Genomic DNA, 22,563 nt, shown 5'->3' on the forward strand with positions numbered 1-22,563 from the left:
TACGTATTTGGAAAGTAGAGGCAATTCTAAGTATCAATACATCGGAAATGAAGAGTTAAGGAAACGTTACATCACAAGAATATCAATTTGTTATAAATATAAAACAATTCAGCAAAGAGCTCATGGTCAGAAAACTTGAATACACAGTTCTGTCACGGACAGATACGTGCACTCAGTCATAAAACATTTTGTGTTGGTGAGCCGTCAGTCAGCAATATTGTTCAAGGATAGAGGCGCTCCCAAAAGGGGCACTTACATAATACAGTAAGATGGGACTATGTGTGTTGGAGAATACCAGAAGAAAATGATGCAACGGAAGGTTAAAGGGCTTGTCATTTAACCAACATCAAGGATCAAGTCAATTAGGTATTTTCACCTTCCTTTTGTAATGTATTTCACCTGTTCCTGACGGGATGACCAGTTTTCAACTATGAACACGGTATGCATGAGTAAATACTGGTAGTACTAAGATTATTCTGTAGAAATTGTACAAAGAGTAAAAAATAATGTCACATATAGAAAGAGCGGACTGTGATGATATTGTGGGAGGGTTTTTCACGCTAGTTATTTCGCTACTACTAGTTTGAATTACTTCCTTTCCTTTTAAAACTATTAGGCCATTGTGGCGTGGATGGGAATAGGCCCAGCCTCAAACCGGGGAATGCAAAAAAAGGTAGATATGAGTCCATTAATGAGGAATCAAGTCAGTTGCCTGGAATGGTCAAGTAATTACAAATGAAAATGCACCTTATTGAAGGCTCCATAAGTCTTCCCCTCTGCCTTTGATCAGATTAGTACATTAATGCATCTTCTTCTGCAGGAGACTAAAGCATACTTGTTTAATTGAGCTATATCAGTGGAGCATTAGCATTATATTAGGAGTCGTAGCCTGAACAGATAGAGAATACATTACCAGAGTCTAGCCGAACAGAAGAGGAATCATTACTAGAGTCTAGCCTGAACAGATAGAGAATACATTATCAGGTTCGCTGAAGATAGAGAATACTATTCCCAAAGTCTAGCCTGAAACAGAAGAGAATACATTACCAAGAGTCTAGACTGAACAGAGAGAGAGAATTACCCAGTCTAGCTGAACAGATGAGAAGACATACCAGAGTCTAGCCTGAAAGATAGAGAAACATTATCCAGAGCTTAGCCTGAACAGATAGAGTACATTACAAGAGTCTAGCGACTGTACATTATCAGAGTTAGCCGAAGATAATACATTATCAGAGCTAGCCTGAACAAAGAGAGAATACATTCCCAGAGTCTAGCCTGAACCAGAGAGGATACATTACCAGGTAGCCTAAAGGGAAACTACGAGTAGCGACAGAGAGAGACATTACCACAAGTCTAGCTGAAACAGAGAGAGAAGACATTACCCAGGAGTCTGAGCTAGGGAATACATTACGAACTAGCTGAAAGAGAGATACATTACCGCAGAGTCCAGCTGAACAGAGAGAGACATATTACCCGAGTCTAGCTGAACAGAAAGAGAAGAATTACGAGTCTCCTGGAGCATTAACCAGAGTCTTAGCCTGATTATAATATACCAGAGTCTAGTGACATGTAGACATCCAGAGTCTAGCCTGACAGAGAGAGAAGACATTACCTCAGACTAGCCTGATAGAGAGAGATAAAAGCTACACGAGGAATTGATAATTACCCAGGGGCGAAAGGAGGAGTTTACTACAGAGCTAGCCTGAAAGGGGTCACCGAGTGTAACCAGAGAGAATACATTCCCAGAGTCTAGCCTGAAAAGAGAGAGAATTCATTACCCAGGAGTCTAGCCTGAACAGAGGAAAGACGATTACCAGAGTCTAGCCTGAACAAGGAGAAAACATTTCCCGCAGAGTCTAGCCTGAACAGAGAGAGAAAGACATTCCGACCAAGTCTACTAGAGGAGAACCATAGCCTGAAACAGAGAGAGAAGACATTCCACAGAGTCTATGCCTGAACAAGAATAGTATAAGATATACAAGTCTACACGACACGAAGACATCTCAGTCTAGCCTGAACAGAGAGATGAAGACATTACCCAGAGTCTAGCCTGAAATAATGAAAAACATTACCCGGAGTTTAGCCTGAACAGATAGAGAGTAAACATACCCAGAGTCTAGCCTGAACAGAGAGAAAAACATCCCAGAGCTACCTGAACAGAGAGAGGAATACATTCCCCGTCTTAGCTCTGACAGAGAGAGAAGACATTCCCCAGAGTCTAGCCTGAAACAGAGAGAGAAGGCATTACCAGAGTAGCCTGAACAGAGAGAGGAAACATTACCCCAGAGTCCTTAGCCTGAACAGAGAGAGAAACATTTCCCCAGATCTAGCCTGAACAGGATAGAGAGAATTTCCCAGAGTTCTAGCCTGAACAAGATAAAAATGACATTACCAGAGTCTAGCCTGACAGAGAGAAAGACATTACCCTAGAGTCTAGCCTGAACAGTAGGAGAGAAGACATTACCCGAGTCCTGCCTGAACAGAGAGAGAAGAACATTCCCCAGAGTCGTCGCTGAACAGATAGGAGTAACATATCCCCCGAGTCTAGTCTGAACAGAGAGAGGAAGACATTCCCCAGAGTCTACCTGAACAGAAGAGAATCACATTCCCCAGAGTCTAAACCTGAACAGAGAAAGAAGACATCCCCAGAGTCTAGCTGAAAGAGAGAGAAGGACATTACCCAGAGTCTAGCGCGAACAGAGAGAGCTTACCCAGAGTCTAGCCTGAACAAGAGAGAAGACATTCCCCAGAGTCTAGCCTGACCAGGTAGAGAGTAAGCCATTCTCCAGGTCTAGCCTGAAAGAGAGAGAAGACATTCCCCAGAGTCTAGCCTGAACAGAGAGAGAAGACATCCCCAGAGTCTAGCCTGAAAGCAGAGAGAAGACATTCCCCAAGTCTAAGCCTGAACAGAGAGAGAAGATTGGCAGTACCTAACATGGAAGAATCAGAAAGCCCTGTGAGTGCCACCTTTCAGGCTGGCAACATGGAGTTCACTCGCCCTGACCGTAGTAGACTCGCTTTGTATGTTTTATTTTTGTGGTCAGGTGTGATGTGGGTGGGCACTTCTTGATGATTTGTATGGTCTAAGCGTGTATTGTATTTTCTATGGTGATTTTGGCCTGTATGAGTTGTCCCAAATCGAGAGGCAAAGCTGTCAATCGTGTTCTCTGATTTTAGAACCCAGAGATACTTTAGGCTATAGAGGCCTGTTTTCCCACTGTTAGTTGTGGGTGGTTATTTCTGTTTGTGGTGTATTCGAAACTGTCAGAACTGCTTTAGTTGTTTCCTTTTTGTTTTGTAGATATTCAGTGTTTCAGTCGAAGTAAATAATTAATGAACGACGTATCGCGCTGCACCTTCGTCCTTACACCTTCTTTCCGGATGGAATGCCGTTGACCTCAACTCTGTGCGTCAGGGCAGTCCTCTATTCTTCACCAAAGAAGGAGGCATAAGGGACTGACGTGCCACCAACCAGCGCCAATAGCACAATGGACACTCTTGTCACAACTCTGTAGGTGCCAAGTGATAGTGATCACGTCACAAATGTGATACAATCAGCGACTAGCTAGATTAGCATCGTTCTCACCCAATCAGCCTCATAGTTGTTGTCTATTAGGCCTGTTGGATATTTATTAAATCATTATTTATTGAAGTCTTGTCTCACAAACCTAGAGTTAGAATCTCTGCTAACTAGCTACATGTCAGTGATTTATATTTTAGCATAGCAGCTGGATCACGCCCTGATTTTAGTTTATATTTGTTTTCTTTTCTTTTTGGTTAGGTCAGGGATGAAGGAACACAATGTTGCGTGGCCAGTTTAGTTCTTCAGTTTTTTTGGATTGTTCTTAGGGGTTCTTTGGACTTTGTCTAGGGTTTTGTAATATCTATGGGGATTTGTATGCTAGGGCAGGGGTTGTCAAACTCATTCCACGGGGGCCTAGTGTCTGCAGGTTTTTGTTTTTCCTTTCAATAAGCCCTAGACAACCAGGTGTGGGGAGTTCCTAAACTAATTACGTTGATGTTAATTCATCGAATCAAGTACAAGAGGAGGTGAGGCGAATTAACCCGCAGACACTCGGACCCCCCGTGGGAAATAGAGTTTGACACCTGTGGTCCTCAGGGGATTGATAGGTTTTGGGGGCCTGTATTGGCTTCCCAATCAGAGCACACAGACTGTGTGTCTCGTTGTATCTGGATGTGGCTAGAGGCCCTATTTAGGTTGCCATTCCATGTTGGGGTTTGGGTAGTTGTTTTCTGTTTTCTGTTGAACTGATACCTGACAGAGAACTGTTGCGTATGTTTGTTCCACTTTTTGGTTTTTGTATATTCGCTGATGTTCAGGGTCTATAATAAACATCAATGAACACGTATCCACCGCTCACTTTACTCTACTCCTTCTTCCATACAGGCGAACATCGTTACAGCAGGCGTCGAATGAATATAATTATTTGAATTAATGACTGGGTCAAAACATGAAGAAAATAAAAGAAACGACCAGGCCCGCTGGTCATTTATAACAGTGAATACCTTGTAATTATTTAAGCAATTATCGTGTTGTGAAAACGTATAACTCTACCACAGACTATTGGTTGCGCGGAAATACTGTTCCTGCTGCTTAAAGAAAGGTGCATTCTTAGAAAAGGACATTTAAAACCATGATAATGACAGTTGTGGAATATAGTAATGGGACACCTTGCAATTCATGACGTCACTATGAGACCTACACATGCAGACTGTACTTGCTTTACAAAGTTACAGAACAGAAATAACCGACAACACATCACGAACTAGAACTTTGGATACATTGTAAACGCGGGTCCAACCTGGAAGGAACGCAGACTTTATGCTCTATATTGCTAGCGTGATTTGTCATAGGACCAGACATTTTTTTTTTTGAGCATCTGCATGACTAACTCGTGGAGCAGGGTGTAAGTGGATGAGCATGAATTTGTCTGGTCCCTATGCTGTAGTTCGATGACGTGCATAGCTGCGTTGCTAAGAAACCACTAAACTGAATGTGTAGAAATTCAAAATTGTTGCATAGTCAAACTTTCACACAACTCTTCTCACACACACACACACACACACACACCACAACACACCACACACCAGCACAAGCGACAACACACACACACACACACACTCTCTACCCCACCAGGAGTTATTGTCTCAACCAGGGGTCTTTTCAAGTCTGCCACTTAACCCTCGGTACTAGTTCATTTATATATTATGAGCCATTTTGCACTTGAACTCCCTTCCATCTCATAATCTCTATTCTCAAGCCAGATGAACAATCAACCCTGGTTTTCTCACAACAAAACACGTACTTCACGACAAAAGTCTAATCGCGGACACACGCCCTACACCTCACTCCTTGATCCTTTAAGGAGTGATATTGCAGGTATCAATTGTATTGATATACCAGGAATACTGTGTTTGCGCTCCTTTTTGCTTGAGTGTAGTTCTGTCTTTTCAGCCTGTTTTGGTTCGATTTGATGTATTCATGCGTCATTGAATAGTCATGTTTTTTTTTATAGACTCCAGGCTGCTTACTTTTCGCTAACTTATAAACATACCAAACAACCAACCCAATAGCTGATCGATATATCCTCACCACAACGTTTGGTATTGTTGACCAGCTGTTTATTCAGTCTAACTGGTCATATAGTGTTGATATTTTGCAAGGGTTGCTACATATTTGGCATGGTTAAGCTTAGCATTTCTAGCCTGCTGTGTTTGAGATGCATTGCAGATCTCCATCAGATAATCCAATACAGTTAGATTGAGATGTCTCTGACGAGAACTGGTCACTCTCGTCCAGGGAGAAAAAAAAATCGGGGCATCATCAAGCTCATTGTCATGGATGTATCCAAATGGAATGTCGATAGAAAACAGCTTAAACAAATGCAAAAACGAGCTACTTTGATGTTTATTTCTGCTGCAGAGGGTCGTGACTGTCTTAGCTGTGCTAAGATGGCTAACTTAGCAAGCAATAGTAGGAGCAGAATTGTTTGACTTAGCAAGCATATTTAATAACAGGACAGAGAAAACGACTGATTGGAGTCGCATCCAGTCTCAATGTAATGCGATAGCCGCTTAATGTGGACTTCAACAGAGAAGGCAACACTATGTGCGAGGATGTCATGATTTCCTATAAATCATATCGACCTCATCGAAAGATACGGCGTCTGGGTGTGTGTCTCCTTAGCACAGACTGAAAGATGAGGAGTGAGAGTCTCAATAATTTATCATTATAAAATGCAAATTATCAACCAACATTCTCTAAGTATCTCATGTTCTTTTGGGCTTCCAGGTTATATGGTGAATGCCCTTCTAGTATTCCTCTTTTCTTTGGCAATTGTGTTTATAAGCATGAGATACACAACCCATCAGTTCTGTACATTATCCATTCGTGGCTTACCCTCTTTCACTTCTCGCTTCGATTACCCTGCTGGACCAACAGTACTTGGCTTCAACAATACCTTACGTTCCCGCTGCCAGTCCATATTTTACCGAAGGTAATGCTACAGAACATCTGCGTTTTATTCCGCTTGCTATACTGTTCCCGGCCCGAGGAGCAGGAGAGGCCCTCTGTGCCCTTATTGGCATTAATAATTACTTACAGGTATTGCTCCGATGTGTGGTGGACCATATCAAATTCGCTCAAACATTCAACATTTGCTCCTAGACCCAGATTATAGGTATTCTGCTCTGAAATATTCAAAGGAATAACAAATCATCTCTGTCTATGCAGATAATAATGTACAGAAAGGAAAAATATTCCAGTAGGACTTCGTTAGTTACGTTCACTACTCCAACCTCCTATCTCATTGACAGTTATAACTCACTTTCAGGTTCTCATAATAAACTTTCTTTAGCGATTTTTCTCGTTTTGGTTTCTTGTTGTGTTAGGTCGAAATAAGTGGCTTTCTCCCTCAAACCTGGCCGCAAATATATTCACGACATTATGTAGACGACTTCCCTTTTCCAGGGTTGGTTTGAATATACAGTATGCAGTTTACAATAACTGTCCAATCGTCACCACTCTAACAAGTATGTGTAATTTACCTGTGACCACGCTCATTAGGCTTCCACTGCACAACAGTCCGTCAGCGGAGTCAATCACCACCTTCCGGAGACACCCTGAAACCACCTCTTTAAGGAAACCTAGGATAGGATAAGTAATCCTTCTAAACCCCCCCCCCCCCCCCTTAAAAGATTTAGATGCACTATTGCAAAGTGGTTGTCCACTGGATTCATAAGGTGAATGCACCAATTTTGTAAGATCGCTCTGGATAAGAGCGTCTTGCTAAATGACTAAATGTAAATGTAACTAATGAAACATATCAAAGGAAAACATGAGGTTCTGTAATAGTGTAACAGTTATTGAGAATGTGATATGTTCTATATAACCTCGGACATGCTCCAAACCTGAGAGGATAAAAGTAGCTGCTAACCTGACGTAGCAGGCGTAAAAGAAAACACATGAACTTAGTCCCTACATACGGATCTTGTGAGAAGGGAAAAAAAACTGTTGCGGGTGAGGTTCTCTTCTGCACTGCTCAACCAATCCAGTAAATGTGGAGGAGGAGTTAAGGATGAGGTCGCCTTGTTAACGTCCAAAAGCTGAAGTCACGTGACGTCACAGGCTCTCTTTTCCATTTCCCTGCGACCCTGGAAACCGGAACATCCGATTGTTGGGAACTCGGCAGACTATAGTATAATACCAGAATGTATCTTTACTTTCTCTTTCTGTTGTATAATTGCACAATAATAAACAGCTTACTGTATAACATAGAATAACCACAGTATAGTAATCTCCATCCCCATGTTCCTTCCCTCTGTCATGGTAATTTGCTTTTGAATGAGTAGGCAAAGCTTTTGATCTGAAACGGTGGTTAAAGGTCCAATGGAGCTGTTTTTGTCTCATATATCAAATTATTTCTGGGTAACAAATAAGTACCTTACTGTGATTGTTTTAAATTAAAATGGTAAAAAAAATTAACAAAAATAGCTTTCTTAGCCAAGAGCAATTTCTCACGCAAGAATTTAGCTAGGACCGTCTGGGAGTGGACCGAGTGGGGAGGGGAAACTAGCTGTTAATGGCAGAGACGTTAGGAACTCTCTTTCTTAATGGGGATGTCACTAAGGCAGGCCAAAACTTCATTCCACCAAAACAGGCAGTAATTTCAGGTGGTCTTTCCAAACAGCTCTTACACTAAAAGGGCGTTATCATTTTCAATTTGATAGTATTACTCCAACCTCAGTGTGTGAAAATACACAGAGTGGACAAAACATTAAGAACACCAGCACTCTACACACACGCTCCAAGACTAACCAGGTGAATCCAGGTGAGAGCTATGATCCCTTATTGATGTCACTTGTTAAATTCACTTCAATCAGTGTAGATGAAGGGGAGGAGACAGGTTAAAGAAGGATTTYTAAGCCTTGAGACATTTGAGACATGGATTGTGTATGTGTGCCGTTCAGAGGGTGAATAGGCAAGACAAAAGATTTAAGTGCCTTTGAACGGGGTGTGGTAGTAGGTGCCTGGCGCACTGGTTTGAGTGTGTCAAGAAGGCGTGAGGAAAATGTAAGAGGTTTCACTACAGTCCCTGGTTCGAAACCAGGCTGTATCACATCTGGCCGTGATTGGGAGTCTAATACGGCGGCGCACAATTGGCCCAGTGTCGTCTGCGTTTGGCCGGGGTAGACCGTCATTGTAAACAAGAATTTGTTCTTAACTGACTTGCCTAAACATTCCTTTTTTAATTCTTTTTTTACATTAAAAGGCCAAAACCACACATCCAGTTTCTAATCCATTCAAGGAAATTTGCAAACACAGATATTTTACAACTGGATGACTTTGTAATTCTACAGAGGAAATCAAGGAGATTGCATGAAGTTTTATGGCGTCATGGTACATTAAATCTCTCTACATATTAACACATTGATAGTCTCAGAGTCAAATTGGTTCGAAGCTGAAATCATAATGGGAGCTGAAGTTTGTCAGGCAAAATGGAGACAGTAGTAAAAGCTTATGTGCTGTGTTACTTGAGCCCATTTAGTGCTTGGACACATACTGATTTGAGTTTAATGGCCTGGGGGATTGCCATAAAAACAAGCCGGGTGAAAGGTTGAAAATGGGGCGTACTGAAGAGGCCTGGGTGAAGACAGGGCGAGGACAATGGCTCACTGGGGTACTGTCGTTGCTGTGGCCCAGCCTCACGTGAAATAATCCAACGGATGAGTCCTCAATCACCATAACAACATGTAGTCTCTGCTGCAGTGGTAGTGTGATAAAGGACAGTTTGAAACAGCATGCGGCTCATCTGAGGTCCCTTAAATATCTATTTTCCTGCACTCACTCTGCATATTTCATTCCCCTCCACCACAGCATGATACTCATCTGCCAAACACTGCTCTTATTTCAAAAAATATTTTTGTGGTATTTTGATATGTTAAGATCCRCACTCTTAAGCAATGGTTACATGTTTGCAAACTAAATGAAATGTGACAGGTTCCCCACATTGGGGAACTGTAATACAACATAAAGTATCGTTCTACAGCCCAGAGTACTATTACATAATGATAAACCTTATGTCAAATAAACATGCTACAGGATTTTTTTACTACTCAATCTCAAATGCAAACTACAACCAGTATTGTTAAACCCTGGTCGTTTACATCAAGTGCCTGGAGTGGCCTGTCAATTCTTCTGAACCCCATTCACAGCACACAACCCATTACGCCCCCATTCATAACACACCTGCAGGGAGAGTGTTTGAGAGTGTGACACCTGAGAGCAGCGTAGCACTGAGGTGATGACAAGGGATTGGCGCTATAAAATTACTAATACACAGTCCAAGACATTTCTCGATTGATTCTACTGGGAATACTCCCACCCATTTCATATTCAGAGCAGCAAAGTAAAATATTCGGAGGCCTATGCAACAGTATGTGGGTGGTAGAAGTCGATATGGAACTGGTGATGATGCTCTTGCAGTATATAAAGGTTAAGTAGTATAACAACATCCAAACACTTACCCTAGTGTTGTCATGGTGACAATGGTGTACCAGAAGGAGGCGGGGATGCTGGAAAACGTGGTTCCCTTGGTGCCTTTCTCAGCATAGAACATGACGGTGGCGAAGATGATGACAGCCATGGTGAGGGAGAAGAGGAGGAAGCCCAGCTCCGAGGCGCAGGCCTGCAGAGTGCAGCCTAGGATGCGCAGGCCCTGAGAGTGGCGGGAGAACTTGAAGATTCGGAACACCCGGAAGACTCGCAGGGTAACAAAGGCCCCGCTGACTTCTTCGTTCTCGGGCATGACAAGGCCGATGTAGAAGGGCAAGATGGCCACCACGTCAATCACGCTCATCACCGAACGTGCAAAATCACAGCGGCTGGGGGCAGCATACAGCCTCATGAGATACTCGCAGGAGAAGATAAGCACACAGGCCGTGTCCAAACAAGAGAAGCCCACAGAAAACTTCTCACCACACGGCAGGTCCTTTATACTCCCTTTGAGTGGTCGGCAGGGAACCGTTTCCACAACGTTGGCAATAACAGACACAGCGATGAAGAAGCCGGTGACGTAGTAGAACACCAGAGCCATGGTGGAGGTGTGAGGGTTCTCGAAGGCCCTCCATAGCTTATCACGTAACGTGGCGTCTGGGGGCAGGGGAGCGTCTCCGGCATTCTCTGCCTCTGTGTCCTCAGCCAAACGCTCCTGGTTCTCCTTCTTACGATCCCGGTACTCTTCCATACAGCAGTCACCTATGATCTCAGGTATTATGCCATAGAAAGCCAGCTCCTCCTCAAAAGCCTGAATGCATTCATGTCGGGGATAATGTAGCTTGCCTGTTCTAAAAAAGTTGAGAATATGGCGGAACATCTCTGGATCCCTGTCAAAGAAATATTCCTGAGTTTCCTCATTGTAGAAAAACTCCTTTTCTGAGCTGCCTAGAAGGGTGTCTGGGTAACGGTCCAAGGTGTTCTTCCATGTCTGGAAGCGCAGTCCACTCACATTAACAAACAGGATCTCATCACTGCGACTYGTTTTGTCCACAGGAGGCTTGGGCATGGTCTGTTGGGCCAGTGGTAGCCAGCCCACGGCTGCTGCCCGGGCAAAGGGCATCCATGTTGCAACTCCAGCAGCCATTTTGTTTCGTAGCTTATGTTTCAGGAGTGAACGGGATGTTGAGTAATGGTACAGAGAGTCTCTAGGTACTTGATGGTTATTTCTGGGTCTTTTCTGATCAGAAGGAAAAGGATAGGTATATCCAATCTAATCATCCGTCCGAACTGAAGGCCTCAACAACCAGATTGGCTTGCCTCCATTCCCAGTCTGTCAATTTGTTTGTGCATCAGTTTCAACAGGAGAGGGAGAAGTGATGCTGGTAGAGAGATGATAGTGTTTTCATTGTCAAAGAAAAGGGTGAACTGACTGAACAAAGGTCAGGCCATTGGAATAGCTCAGGAAAACTTACTCTGATTAATAAAACATCAGACTATTGACCTCTCATATAAATAATAGCACAGTGATATTGTAGAACAATACTGTATATGGCTTTTCAGTAGTGTTTAAAAAGACTTCCAGAGAACTAGTGGTTGAAGTCTCCGGCCTTTGCTTGCTGCCTCCCCTCTCTCAGAAGACAGATTGGTTGCAGTACTGTGGTTTTCAAATTCGTATTAAATTGTGATGATGTTCCCCGAAGATGCAAGATAGACACATTTTTCTCTTGCTTTTTTTCTCTCCCTTGCAGTGTTTCTCTCCAGCTTTGATTATGGATGGCTCTCTTTGTCCCYTAGTTTCTCTATCCCTCTCTCTCAAATGCACAACCAAACCTTAAGTGTAGTCGATTTCTCTGATGTCTGAGACGCCTTCTGAATGGAAAAGTTAGAGTCTTAGGCGTTTCTATCCCTTGTATGGTCGTCCCTTTTTATACCTGTCAAGACACACAACACACACAACTTAGATATTGAGCAGCACAGGCTGTAAAGGCACGGTATGCTACATCTATTTGTGTCACTGCTTGGGTGAACTGCTTAAAAGTCTGAGCTTCACAATACAAACATAGAGGTTCCTCACAAAGGAAACTTTCACCACGTTTGAATGATATTTAGAACCCAGACCAACAGTACCAATAGAAATACAATCCTTATACTTAAATGTCCATTTTGCAATAATTGTCAATCTGTACAGAGCCTCAACCCAAATAAGCACTGTGCCCCTTTGATCTTTAAACACATGATGCATTAACCACACAACTGTACCTCTTCAGTATCAATCCACAAAGGGATTATGCTTTCAATGTGTAATAACATAAATAATGCTGAATTGAATTTCAATATAAAAAAGGTTACCATTAAATCCCGAGATTCAATTACTATATTTTGTTTTGAATTTAAATGTCACTCTTCTAAACAAGAGAGATGTTAGGGTGCATCTATGAAACATCTAGTCTGCCTTGTGAGGGAGCTGGAGTGTACCCAAACCCGTCTCTAACCAACAGACCCGTCTCTAACCAACAGACCCGTCTCTAACCTACAGACCCGTCTCTAACCTACAGACCYGTCTCTAACCTACAGACCCGTCTCTAACCTACAGACCCGTCTCTAACCAACAGACTCGTCTCTAACAACAGACCCGTCTCTAACCAACAGACCCTCTCTAACCACAGACCGTCTCTAACCAACAACCCTCTCTAACCTACAGACCCGTCCTCTAACCTACAGACCCGTCTCTACTAAACCCTCCCTCTAACCAACAACCCGTCTCTAACCTACAGACCCGTCTCTAACCTACAGACCCTTCCCTCTAACCAACAGACCCGTCTAACCTACAGACCCTCCCTCTAACCTACAGACCCGGCTCTAACCTACAACCCGTCCCTCTAACCTACAGACCCGTCTCTAACCAACAGACTCGTTCTCTAACCACAGACCCGTCCCTCTAACCTACAACCGTCCCTCTAACCTACAGACCCGTCCCTCTAACCTAACAGACCCGTCCCAACCAACAATCCGTCTCTAACCAACAGACAGTGACCCAACCAAGCATAACTGTGCACAAGATGTTCCCCAATCAAAAATCAAAAACACTAATAGACAGCATCCTCTGGCAGTGGACAGGAATTAGATCCAAAACAGCTACTACAGTAAACAAAAACAGCAATCTCACAATCAGTCGAGTACTAATTAGTCTACAAGTTAAATGAGGCTTTCACGCTGTTCACTTTGTAAAGTGTTACTTTTAATTTGCTCCTCTGTTAATCTCTCGTTTACGTCCCTCGTGTTACTGTGCTCACTTCTCTTGTTACTGCTCCTCGTGTTACTGTGCTCCTCTGTTACTGGCTCCTCGTGTTAATGTGCTCCTCGTGTATAATGTGCTCCTCGTGAATTCTCCGTTATGCTCCTCTTACTTGCTCTCGTTTACTGTGTCCTCGTGTTACTGTGCTCCTCTCGTGCCCTTAATTGCCTCGTGTTTACTGTGCTCCTCTGTTACTGTGCTCCTCGTGTTACTGTCTCCTCGTGTTATGTGCCTCGTTTACTGTGCTCCTCGTGTACTGTGCTCATCATGTTAATGTGCTCCTCGATTTACTGTGCTCCTCGTGGTTAATGTGCTCCTCGGTTAATGTGCTCCGTGTTAATGTGCTCCTCGTTTAATGTGCTCCTCGTGTTAATGTGCTCCTCATGTTAATGTGCTCCTCATGTTAATGTGCTCTCTTGTTAATGTGCTCCTCATTTGTTGCTTACCAACAACATGACCACTCAGGTCAAACAAAATGAATTATGAAATAGCCCATGGAAAAGCATAATTTCAAACTAAAGTATCTTTAGACTAGCACTTAAATTCAGGTAAGATGATTAAATTGTAATATATGTCAGTGTATTAGAGTATGTTAGTACATCTCAATAACAACATCTGAATAAACATACATCTGAATGACTCTTGAAGTTATTGTTCTGTTCCATTTACTATTAAGCTTTTAAATGTCTACGATGTATCTGGAGAAATTAAGATCATAGCTACTTACCATCACTAAAGCTGAAGACAATGTAGAATGAAGGGTCCAATGTGTAGAAAAGAGAAAGCAAAGCAATAGGATTTAAAAAACCACATGAAAAGCCCCTCTCCTGAATGAACCATATCGCACACGATAGTGAGGGAAGTGATTCTCATGCTACCTTAGCTCCACTCTCTCTCTCACTCAGCACGTGACTCTGCTGCTCTCACTCTCTCCAACTCTACCTCTCATTTGCTTGCTCAACCCCCCCCCCCCCCACCCTCTCTCCGATCACACATACTCACCTCCATAACCAATGAAAACACAGAACAGAATACATTTACATTTTAGTCATTTAGCAGACACTCCTTATCCAGAGCGACTTACAGGAGCAATTAGGGTTAAGTGCCTTGCTCGAGGGCACATCGGCAGATTTTGTCACCTAGTCAGCTCAGGGATTCAAACCAGCAACCTTTCATTTACTGGCATAACACCCTTGACCACTAGACTACCTGCCGCCATTAGGCTGATAGGAAACAAAGATAATGTTATTTGATATACCAAAAGCCTACAGACTGCTCAGAGTGTTTTTGAATGCACCATAGCTAATGAAGTTTGACTCAGCAGTTTTACTGGGGGAATACACATCATATTGTATACTCAGTCTAGACCCATTCCTAAAGATTCTGTTTTCCTACAGTATTTATAGGGCAGCTTGATTAGAAAGCAATAGGAGTGGAATTTCAGGCAGTGTTTAAGCTTTAATACCTAGCCAGAGAAGAAGAAGACAAGACAGGGTGGCTCCGTAAGGTTGGGAATAGTAGTGATCTTAATCATTATCGCCCCATTTCAAGGCTTCCTTGTCTAGGATTCTTGAATCCTTAGTTAATGTATCTGAGAAATTCATTTTGAATGTAAACCAATCMGGAATTTGGCCTGGGCACAGGACTATTAAAGCTATCACTTTAGTTGTTAATAATCTTAGACACTCAAAGGAAATGTGCTGCTTTGTTTGTGGACTTGTCAAAAGCTTTTTATACTGTTGATCATGTTATTTTATTGAACAAGTTGTCCTTGATAGGCCTGAGCTCTGACACCTGTTCATGGTTTCATGATTATCTTAGTGATATAACTCAGGCCATCATGATTGATGGGATTAAGTCTGAATTTCTTGATGTACTTAAAGGTGTACCACAGGGGTCAATTTTGGGACCAGTTCTCTTCACGATTTATATAAACACTATATATGTGGATGATACTATTATGTATGCTGTTGCCCGGACTGTTGATCTGGTTGTGTCAAAACTACAGTCAGATTTTAGAGCTGTGCAGGAATCCCTTGCTGATTTAAAACGTGTGCTTTACGGGGAAAACGGAATACATTATGTTTTTAAACTCTCGTAAGAATGTTTCAGATGAACTACATGTTCACTCATTAGATGGTTYTCCAATTGAACGWGTTCCCCAATATAAATACTTAGGCATTTGGATTGATATGGATTTGACGTTTAAAAAACATATAGATAAGCTGGTTAAGAAGCTAAGATTTAAAACTTGCTTTTTCTACAAAAACAAATCTTGCCTCTCTCTAAGCAGTAGAAAGGAGATTATTCAGTCAACCTTTTCTTATCTGTTCTTGATTATGGTGATATTATTTATCAAAGTGAATCTGCTACTACTCTTAAACTTTGGATGACATCTACCATAGTGCCCTTTGTTTTTTATTACAGGTGACAGTTTTGAAATTCACCACTCAATCCTGTATCAAAAGGTTGGCTGGACTTCGCTAAAAGACCCACAGATCTCTACATTACTCCCTTTTTGCTTACAAGGCCATACTTCATAAACGTCCGTCTTATCTAACTTTTCTGTTGAAGTATAGACACCTGATTGCCTAACACATTCACAGGATTGGTTAACTCTTGAGGATCCTAGGGTCTCCACCGAGCTAGGTAAATCTGCTTTTAGTTTCAATGCACCGTATTGATGGAACAAAGTTCAAAAAACATTTCATCTAGATGTTCTGGTGCCTTCCAGGCAATTTAAAGCATTGATCGGAGACTTATTTGTGGAGTAATGTAACTGTTTTTCTGGTTGATTTGTGATGTTTTATTTGTGCTTCCCATGACTGTGTTTTTTATTTTAATGTGTGTGTATACAGTACATTCGGAAAGTATTCAGACCAATTGACTTGACTTTCCACATTTTCTTACGTTACAGCCTTATTCAAAAATGGATTCGATAGTTTTTYCCCCTCATCAATCTACACACAATACACCATAATGACAAAGCAACAACACGTTCTTAGAAATTTTTGCAAATGTATATATATTTTTAAACTGGTCAAAAGTTTAAGAAAACCTACTCATTCAAGGGTTTTTCTTTATTTTTACTATTTTCTACATTGTAGAATAATAGTGAAGACATCAAAACTATGAAATAACACATATGGAATCATGTTGTAACCAAAAAATCTAAATATATTTTATATTTGAGATTCTTCAAATAGCCACCCTTTGCCTTGATGACAGCTTTGCACAATCTTGGCAATCTCTCAAGCAGCTTCACCTGGAAGCTTTTCCCAACAGTCTTGAAGGCATGTTCCCCACTATGATTGAGCAACTTGTTGGGGCTGCTTTTCCTTCATCTGGGGTCCGACTCATCCCAAACATGGGTTGCGAAAAACAAATAAAGTCCACTAAGTCAAACAGATGGGATGACGTATCACTGCAGAATGCTGTGCGTAGCCACGCTGGTTAAGTGTGCTTGAATTCTAATAATACACAGACAGTGTCTCACTTAGCAAACAACCCCAAACATAACACTCCTCCTCCATGCTTTACGGTTGGAAATACACATGTGGAATGATCATCCGTTACCCACACGGGTCTCACAAGACACGGCGTTGGGACCAAAATCTCCAATTTGGACTACAGAACTCAAGGACACATTTCCACCTGTCTAATTGTCATTGCTCGTGTTTTTGGGCCCAGAAGTCTTCTTCTTCTACTTATTGTGTCGCATTAGTAGTGGTTCTTTGCAGCAATTCGACATGAGGCTGATTTCACGCAATCTCCTTGGACAGTTGATGTTGAGATGTGTCTGTTACTTGAACTCTGTGAAGCATTTATTTGGGCTGCAAATTCTGAGGCTGGTAACTCTAATATACTTATCCTCTGCAGCGGAGGTAACTCTGGGTCTTCCATTCCTGTGGTGGTCCTCATGAGAGCCAAGTTTCATCATAGCGCTTGAAGAMACTTTCAAAGTTCTTGAAATTTTCCGTATTGACTGTTGTTTCTCTTTGCTTATTTGAGCTGTTCTTGCCATAATATATGGACTTTGGTCTCTTATCAAATAGAGCTATCTTCTGTATACCCCCCTACCTTGTCACAACACAACAGATTGGCTCAAATGCATTAAGGAAAGACAKTTCACAAATGAACTTTTAAGAAGGCACACCTGTTAATTGAAATGCATTACAGGTGACTACCTCATGAAGCTGGTTGAGAGAATGCCAAGAGTGTGCAAAGCTGTCATCAAGGCAAAGGGTGGCTATTTGAAGAATCTCAAATATAAAATATATTTTGATTTGTTTAACACTTTTTTGGTTATAACATGATTCCATATGTGTTATTTCATAGTTTTGATGTCTTCACTATTATTCTATGTAGAAACATTTTCTATATTTTCTATATGTAGAAAAAAATAAAAAAATAAAGAAAAACCCTTGAATGAGTAGGCGTTCTCAAACTTTTGACCGGTAGTGTAAGTATTCAGACCCTTTACTCAGTACTTTGGTGAAGGACCTTTGGCAGCGATTACAGCCTAGAGTATTCTTGGGTATGACGCTACAAGCTTGGCAAAGCTGTATTTGGGAAGTKTTTCCCATTCTTCTCTGCAGATCCTCTCAAGCTCTGTGATGGGGCGCTGCACAGATATTTTCATGTCTCTTCAGAGATGTTCGACCGGGTTCAAGTCTGGGCTCTGGCTGGGACACTCAAGGACATTCAGACTTGTCCCGAAGCCACTCCTGCGTTGTCTTGGCTGAGGTCCTGAGTGTTCTGGAGCAGGTTTTCATCAAGGACCTCTTTGTACTTTGCTCCGTTCATATTTCCCTCGATCCTGACTAGTCTCCCAGTCCCTGCCACTGAAAAACATCCCCAAAGCATTATGCTACCACCACCATGCTTCACTGTAGGGATGGTGCCAGGTTTCCTCGAGATGTGACGCTTGGCATTCAGGCCAGAGAGTCTTTAGGTGCCTTTTGGCTAACTCCAAGTGGGTTGTCATGTGCATTTTACTGAGGAGTGGCTTCTGTCTGGCCACTCTACCATAAAGGCCTGATTGGTGGAGTGCTACAGAGATGGTTGTTCTTCTGGAAGGTTCTCCCATCTCCAYAGAGGAACTCTGGAGCTCTGTCAGAGTGACTACCGAGTTCTTGGTCACCTCCCTGGCCAATGCCCTTCTTCCCCGATTGCTCAGTTTGGCCCGGGCGGCCAGCTCTAGGAAAAGTCTTGGTGGTTCCAAACTTCTTCCATTTAAGAATGATGGAGGCCACTGTGTTCTTGGGGATCTTCAATGCTGCAGATATTTTTAGGTCCCCTTCCCCAGATCTGTGCCTTTACRCAATCCTGTCCTGGAGCTCTACGGACAATTCCTTCCACCTCATGGCTTGCTTTTTGCTCTGACATTTACTGTCAACTGTGGTACCTTATATAGACAGGTGTGTGCCTTTCGAAAGCATGTCCAATCAATTGAATTTAGCACAGGTGGACTCCAATCAAGTTGTAGAAACATCTCAAGGATGATCAATGAAAACAGGATGCACCTGAGCTCAATTTCGAGTCTCATAGCAAAGGGTCACCAGTCTCAACGTCAACAGTGAAGAGGTAACTCCGGGATGCTGGCATTCTANAGGATGCACCTGAGCTCAATTTCGAGTCTCATAGCAAAGGGTCACCAGTCTCAACGTCAACAGTGAAGAGGTAACTCCGGGATGCTGGCATTCTAGTCCAGAGTTGCAAAGKMAAAGCCATATCTCAGACTGGCCAATAAAAAGAAAAGATTAAGATGGGCAAAAGAACACAGAAACTGGACAGAGGAAYTCTGCCTAGACGGCMAGCATCCCGGAGTCGTCTCTTCACTCTACGTTGAGACTGGTGTTTTGCAGGTACTATTTAATGAAGCTACCAGTTGAGGACTTGTGAGACGTCTGTTTCTCAAACTAGACACTAATACACTTGTCCTCTTGCTCAGTTGTGCACCGGGGCCTCCCACTCCTCTTTCTATTCTGGTTAGAGACAGTTTGCGCTGTTCTGTGAAGGTAGTAGTACACAGCCTTGTACGAGATCTTCAGTTTCTTGGCAATTTCTCGCATGGAATARCCTTAATTTCTCAGAACAAGAATAGACTGACGAGTTTCAGAAGAAAGTTCTTTGTTTCTGGCCATTTTGAGCCTGTAATCGAACCCACAAATGCTGATGCTCCAGGTACTCAACTAGTCTAAAGAAGGCCAGTTTTATTGCTTCTTTAATCAGGACAACAGTTTTCAACTGTGCTAACATCATTGCAAAAGGGTTTTAAAATGATCAATTAGCCTTTTAAAATTATAAACTTGGATTAGCTAACACAACGTGCCATTGGAACACAGGAGTGATGGTTGCTGATAATGGGCCTCTGTACGCCTATGTAGATATTCCATTAAAAATCAGCCGTTTCCAGCTACAATAGTCATTTACAACATTAACAATGTCTACACTGCATTTCTGATCAATTTGATGTAATTTAAATGGACAAAAAATATGCTTTTCTTTAAAAAACAAGGCCATTTCTAAGTGACCCCAAACGGTAGTGTATATATTATTATATAATGTGTATATTTATGTCTTATCATTCAGGGCACATTTGAAAAAGAGACCAAGTTCTCAATGTCTTCACTGTTAAAATAAAGTTATGTGGTGTCATGTTTGCCCTACCACTTACAAATACAAAATTCATGWTCATATAGCTCTCACTATATCCTACCTGGATACTGTGCCTGGACAACATTTTTAATTAGACAAATGAATGGCTGAAGAGAAAAGGTTACGACGATCACAGACACAGCCTGAGGAGGAACATATAGGATCAACAGCAGCCTAATAAGACACATAAAGAAACAGTATTACAAACACAAGCTGTGGTGAATCTATTCCCTCACTTGAATTATTAATGTGGGCAAAAGCGGCATTCAGCACTCTGACATTCATTCAACCTACCATTTACAACCAGCCAATGACCATTGACCGAAACAAACATACAGCACAATCCCACGTGTGTGAATGGGATCACCATTTAATGCAACTGTACTGAAATATTGGTTCATTCTGCAACAATAATGGGACTTGATTCTGTTAACTTCAATCAAATGTAAATAATATATATATATATACTGGATATAYATAATGCACATTGTACAAAAAGTCACATTATACGACGTTCTCAGAATTTGAGAAGAGTACATACGTAATGATCAGTCATATGTACCTGCAGGAAGCTTGTGAGGTATTGAACTGCACAGCAATCAGATATTGATCTGTTTGCCTTTGAAACCGTCAATGGAACGGATCTGGAGCTGATGAACTATTTTGTGGATTCTCTGGTTCTATTTTTATGCCCACTTGTTTATTTTCAATGATAGCACAGCCATTACAGAGAACATGCGACTCTCCTGGTGTAATTAAATGGTGGAAATGTGTTCTTTGGGGCATGAGGACCACAACGGATAGAAATTGTATACTTCTTTGTGATTATCCTCAATGAGTATTAATCAAGTGTGTAATTTGTATSTGTACCTTGTTTTAAATGATCAAATAAACTAAACTAAACTAGGTAATTGTGACTGAAATACTATAAGAATGGCCCCAAGACACAAACATGGATTCTTCACTGCGTTAGGTATTGATTTATAGGGGGTCGTTATCCCTGCCTTCAATAGTGAATAAAAACACAACAGATACATTTAACTGCAGAGAGAGGGAAAGCACGGCAGAGGCACTTCATGGAAGGAAGATGGCTGAATTGCCATGAATGACTTGATAGTGATTGAGGCTGCATCAAGACTCACTGCTCAAACTAATATTAATGGCAATCATGGCAGTTAGTTAAAGGAAGAGTTTCTCTATTCCAATCAGTGAAGTAGTGATATAATAATCAAAGGGTGGGCTTTTCATTGAAGTCAAATTTCATTGGCTGCTTCTGCAGTCTGTATTATCTTATTAATATTTCAGCAATCTCAGTGCAGTCCTGTGCAGAGTGGAAACAATGGGATGGAGAAAACTGTTGAAGTGAATCAAAAAAAGTGGATAAGGAATGATGATGAGGAAAAGAGGAGCTCATTGGCTAGTCTCTACCTGCCCCTGTAGCCATGTGATGGCTAGTCTCTACCTGCCTCTGTAGCTGTCTGATGGCTAATCTCTACCTGTCCCTGTAGATGTCTGATGGCTAGTCTCTACCTGTCCCTGTAGATGTCTGATGGCTAGTCTCTACCTGTCCCTGTAGCTGTCTGATAGGTAATCTCTACCTGTCTCTGTAGCTATCTGATGGCTAGTCTCTACCTGTCCCTGTAGATGTCTGATGGCTAGTCTCTACCTGTCCCTATAGCTGTCTGATAGGTAATCTCTACCTGTCTCTGTAGCTATCTGATGGCTAGTCTCTACCTGCCCCTGTAGATGTCTGATGGCTAGTCTCTACCTGCCCCTGTAGCCATGTGATGGCTAGTCTCTACCTGCCCCTGTGGCTGTCTGATGGCTAGTCTCTACCTGTCCCTGTAGATGTCTGATGGCTAGTGTCTACCTGTCCCTGTAGATGTCTGATGGCTAGTCTCTACCTGTCCCTGTAGCCATGTGATGGCTAGTCTCTACCTGCCCCTGTAGCCATGTGATGGCTAGTCTCTACCTGTCCCTGTAGATGTCTGATGGCTAGTCTCTACCTGTCCCTGTAGCTATCTGATGGCTAGTCTCTACCTGTCCCTGTAGATGTCTGATGGCTAGTCTCTACCTGTCCCTGTAGCTATCTGATGGCTAGTCTCTACCTGCCCCTGTAGCTGTCTGATGGCTAGTCTCTACCTGTCCCTGTAGATGTCTGATGGCTAGTCTCTACCTGTCCCTGTAGAAAAAAGCAGACCAAGCCAGACCAGCCAACAAGCAACAAGCCAAACCAAGCCAGACCCAGCCAGACCCGCCAGACCCACCAGACCCAGCCAGACCCAGCCAAACCCAGCAAACCCAGCAAACCCAGCAAACCAGCCAGACCAAGCCAGAAACGCAACAGCTGACCAAGCCAGACAAGCAAACCCAGCGACCCAGACCAGCCAGAAAAAAACCCCAAGCCAGAAAAAAACCAAGCCAACCCAGCTAGACCCAGCCAAACCCAGCTAGACAAGCCAAACCAAGCCAGACCAAACCAAGCCAGACCCAACCAGACCAAGCAATGGAAAAAATTAAGAGGTAATACAGTAACTGTTACAGAGAACACCAACACAGACATCAGACTACTACAGGCGGTAGAGACCAG

The 22,563-nt window shown here is 42.4% G+C and overlaps 1 protein-coding gene across 1 annotated transcript in view; it reads right to left on the minus strand.

Moving 5' to 3' along the window:
• The window catches only part of LOC111976390 (A-type voltage-gated potassium channel KCND1-like), a 78,881-nt gene extending 66,937 nt beyond the window's left edge, over positions 1–11,944 (minus strand). Inside the window, exon 1 of the mRNA XM_024005191.1 lies at positions 10,048–11,944. Coding sequence (XP_023860959.1) covers positions 10,048–11,162 — 1,115 coding nt within the window. The 5' untranslated portion in view covers positions 11,163–11,944. The remainder of the gene's footprint in view (positions 1–10,047) is intronic.
• Positions 11,945–22,563: the final 10,619 nt, after the last annotated feature.

This window comes from Salvelinus sp. IW2-2015, linkage group LG17, assembly GCF_002910315.2.
Source record: "Salvelinus sp. IW2-2015 linkage group LG17, ASM291031v2, whole genome shotgun sequence".
Classification (NCBI taxonomy): domain Eukaryota; kingdom Metazoa; phylum Chordata; class Actinopteri; order Salmoniformes; family Salmonidae; genus Salvelinus; species Salvelinus sp. IW2-2015.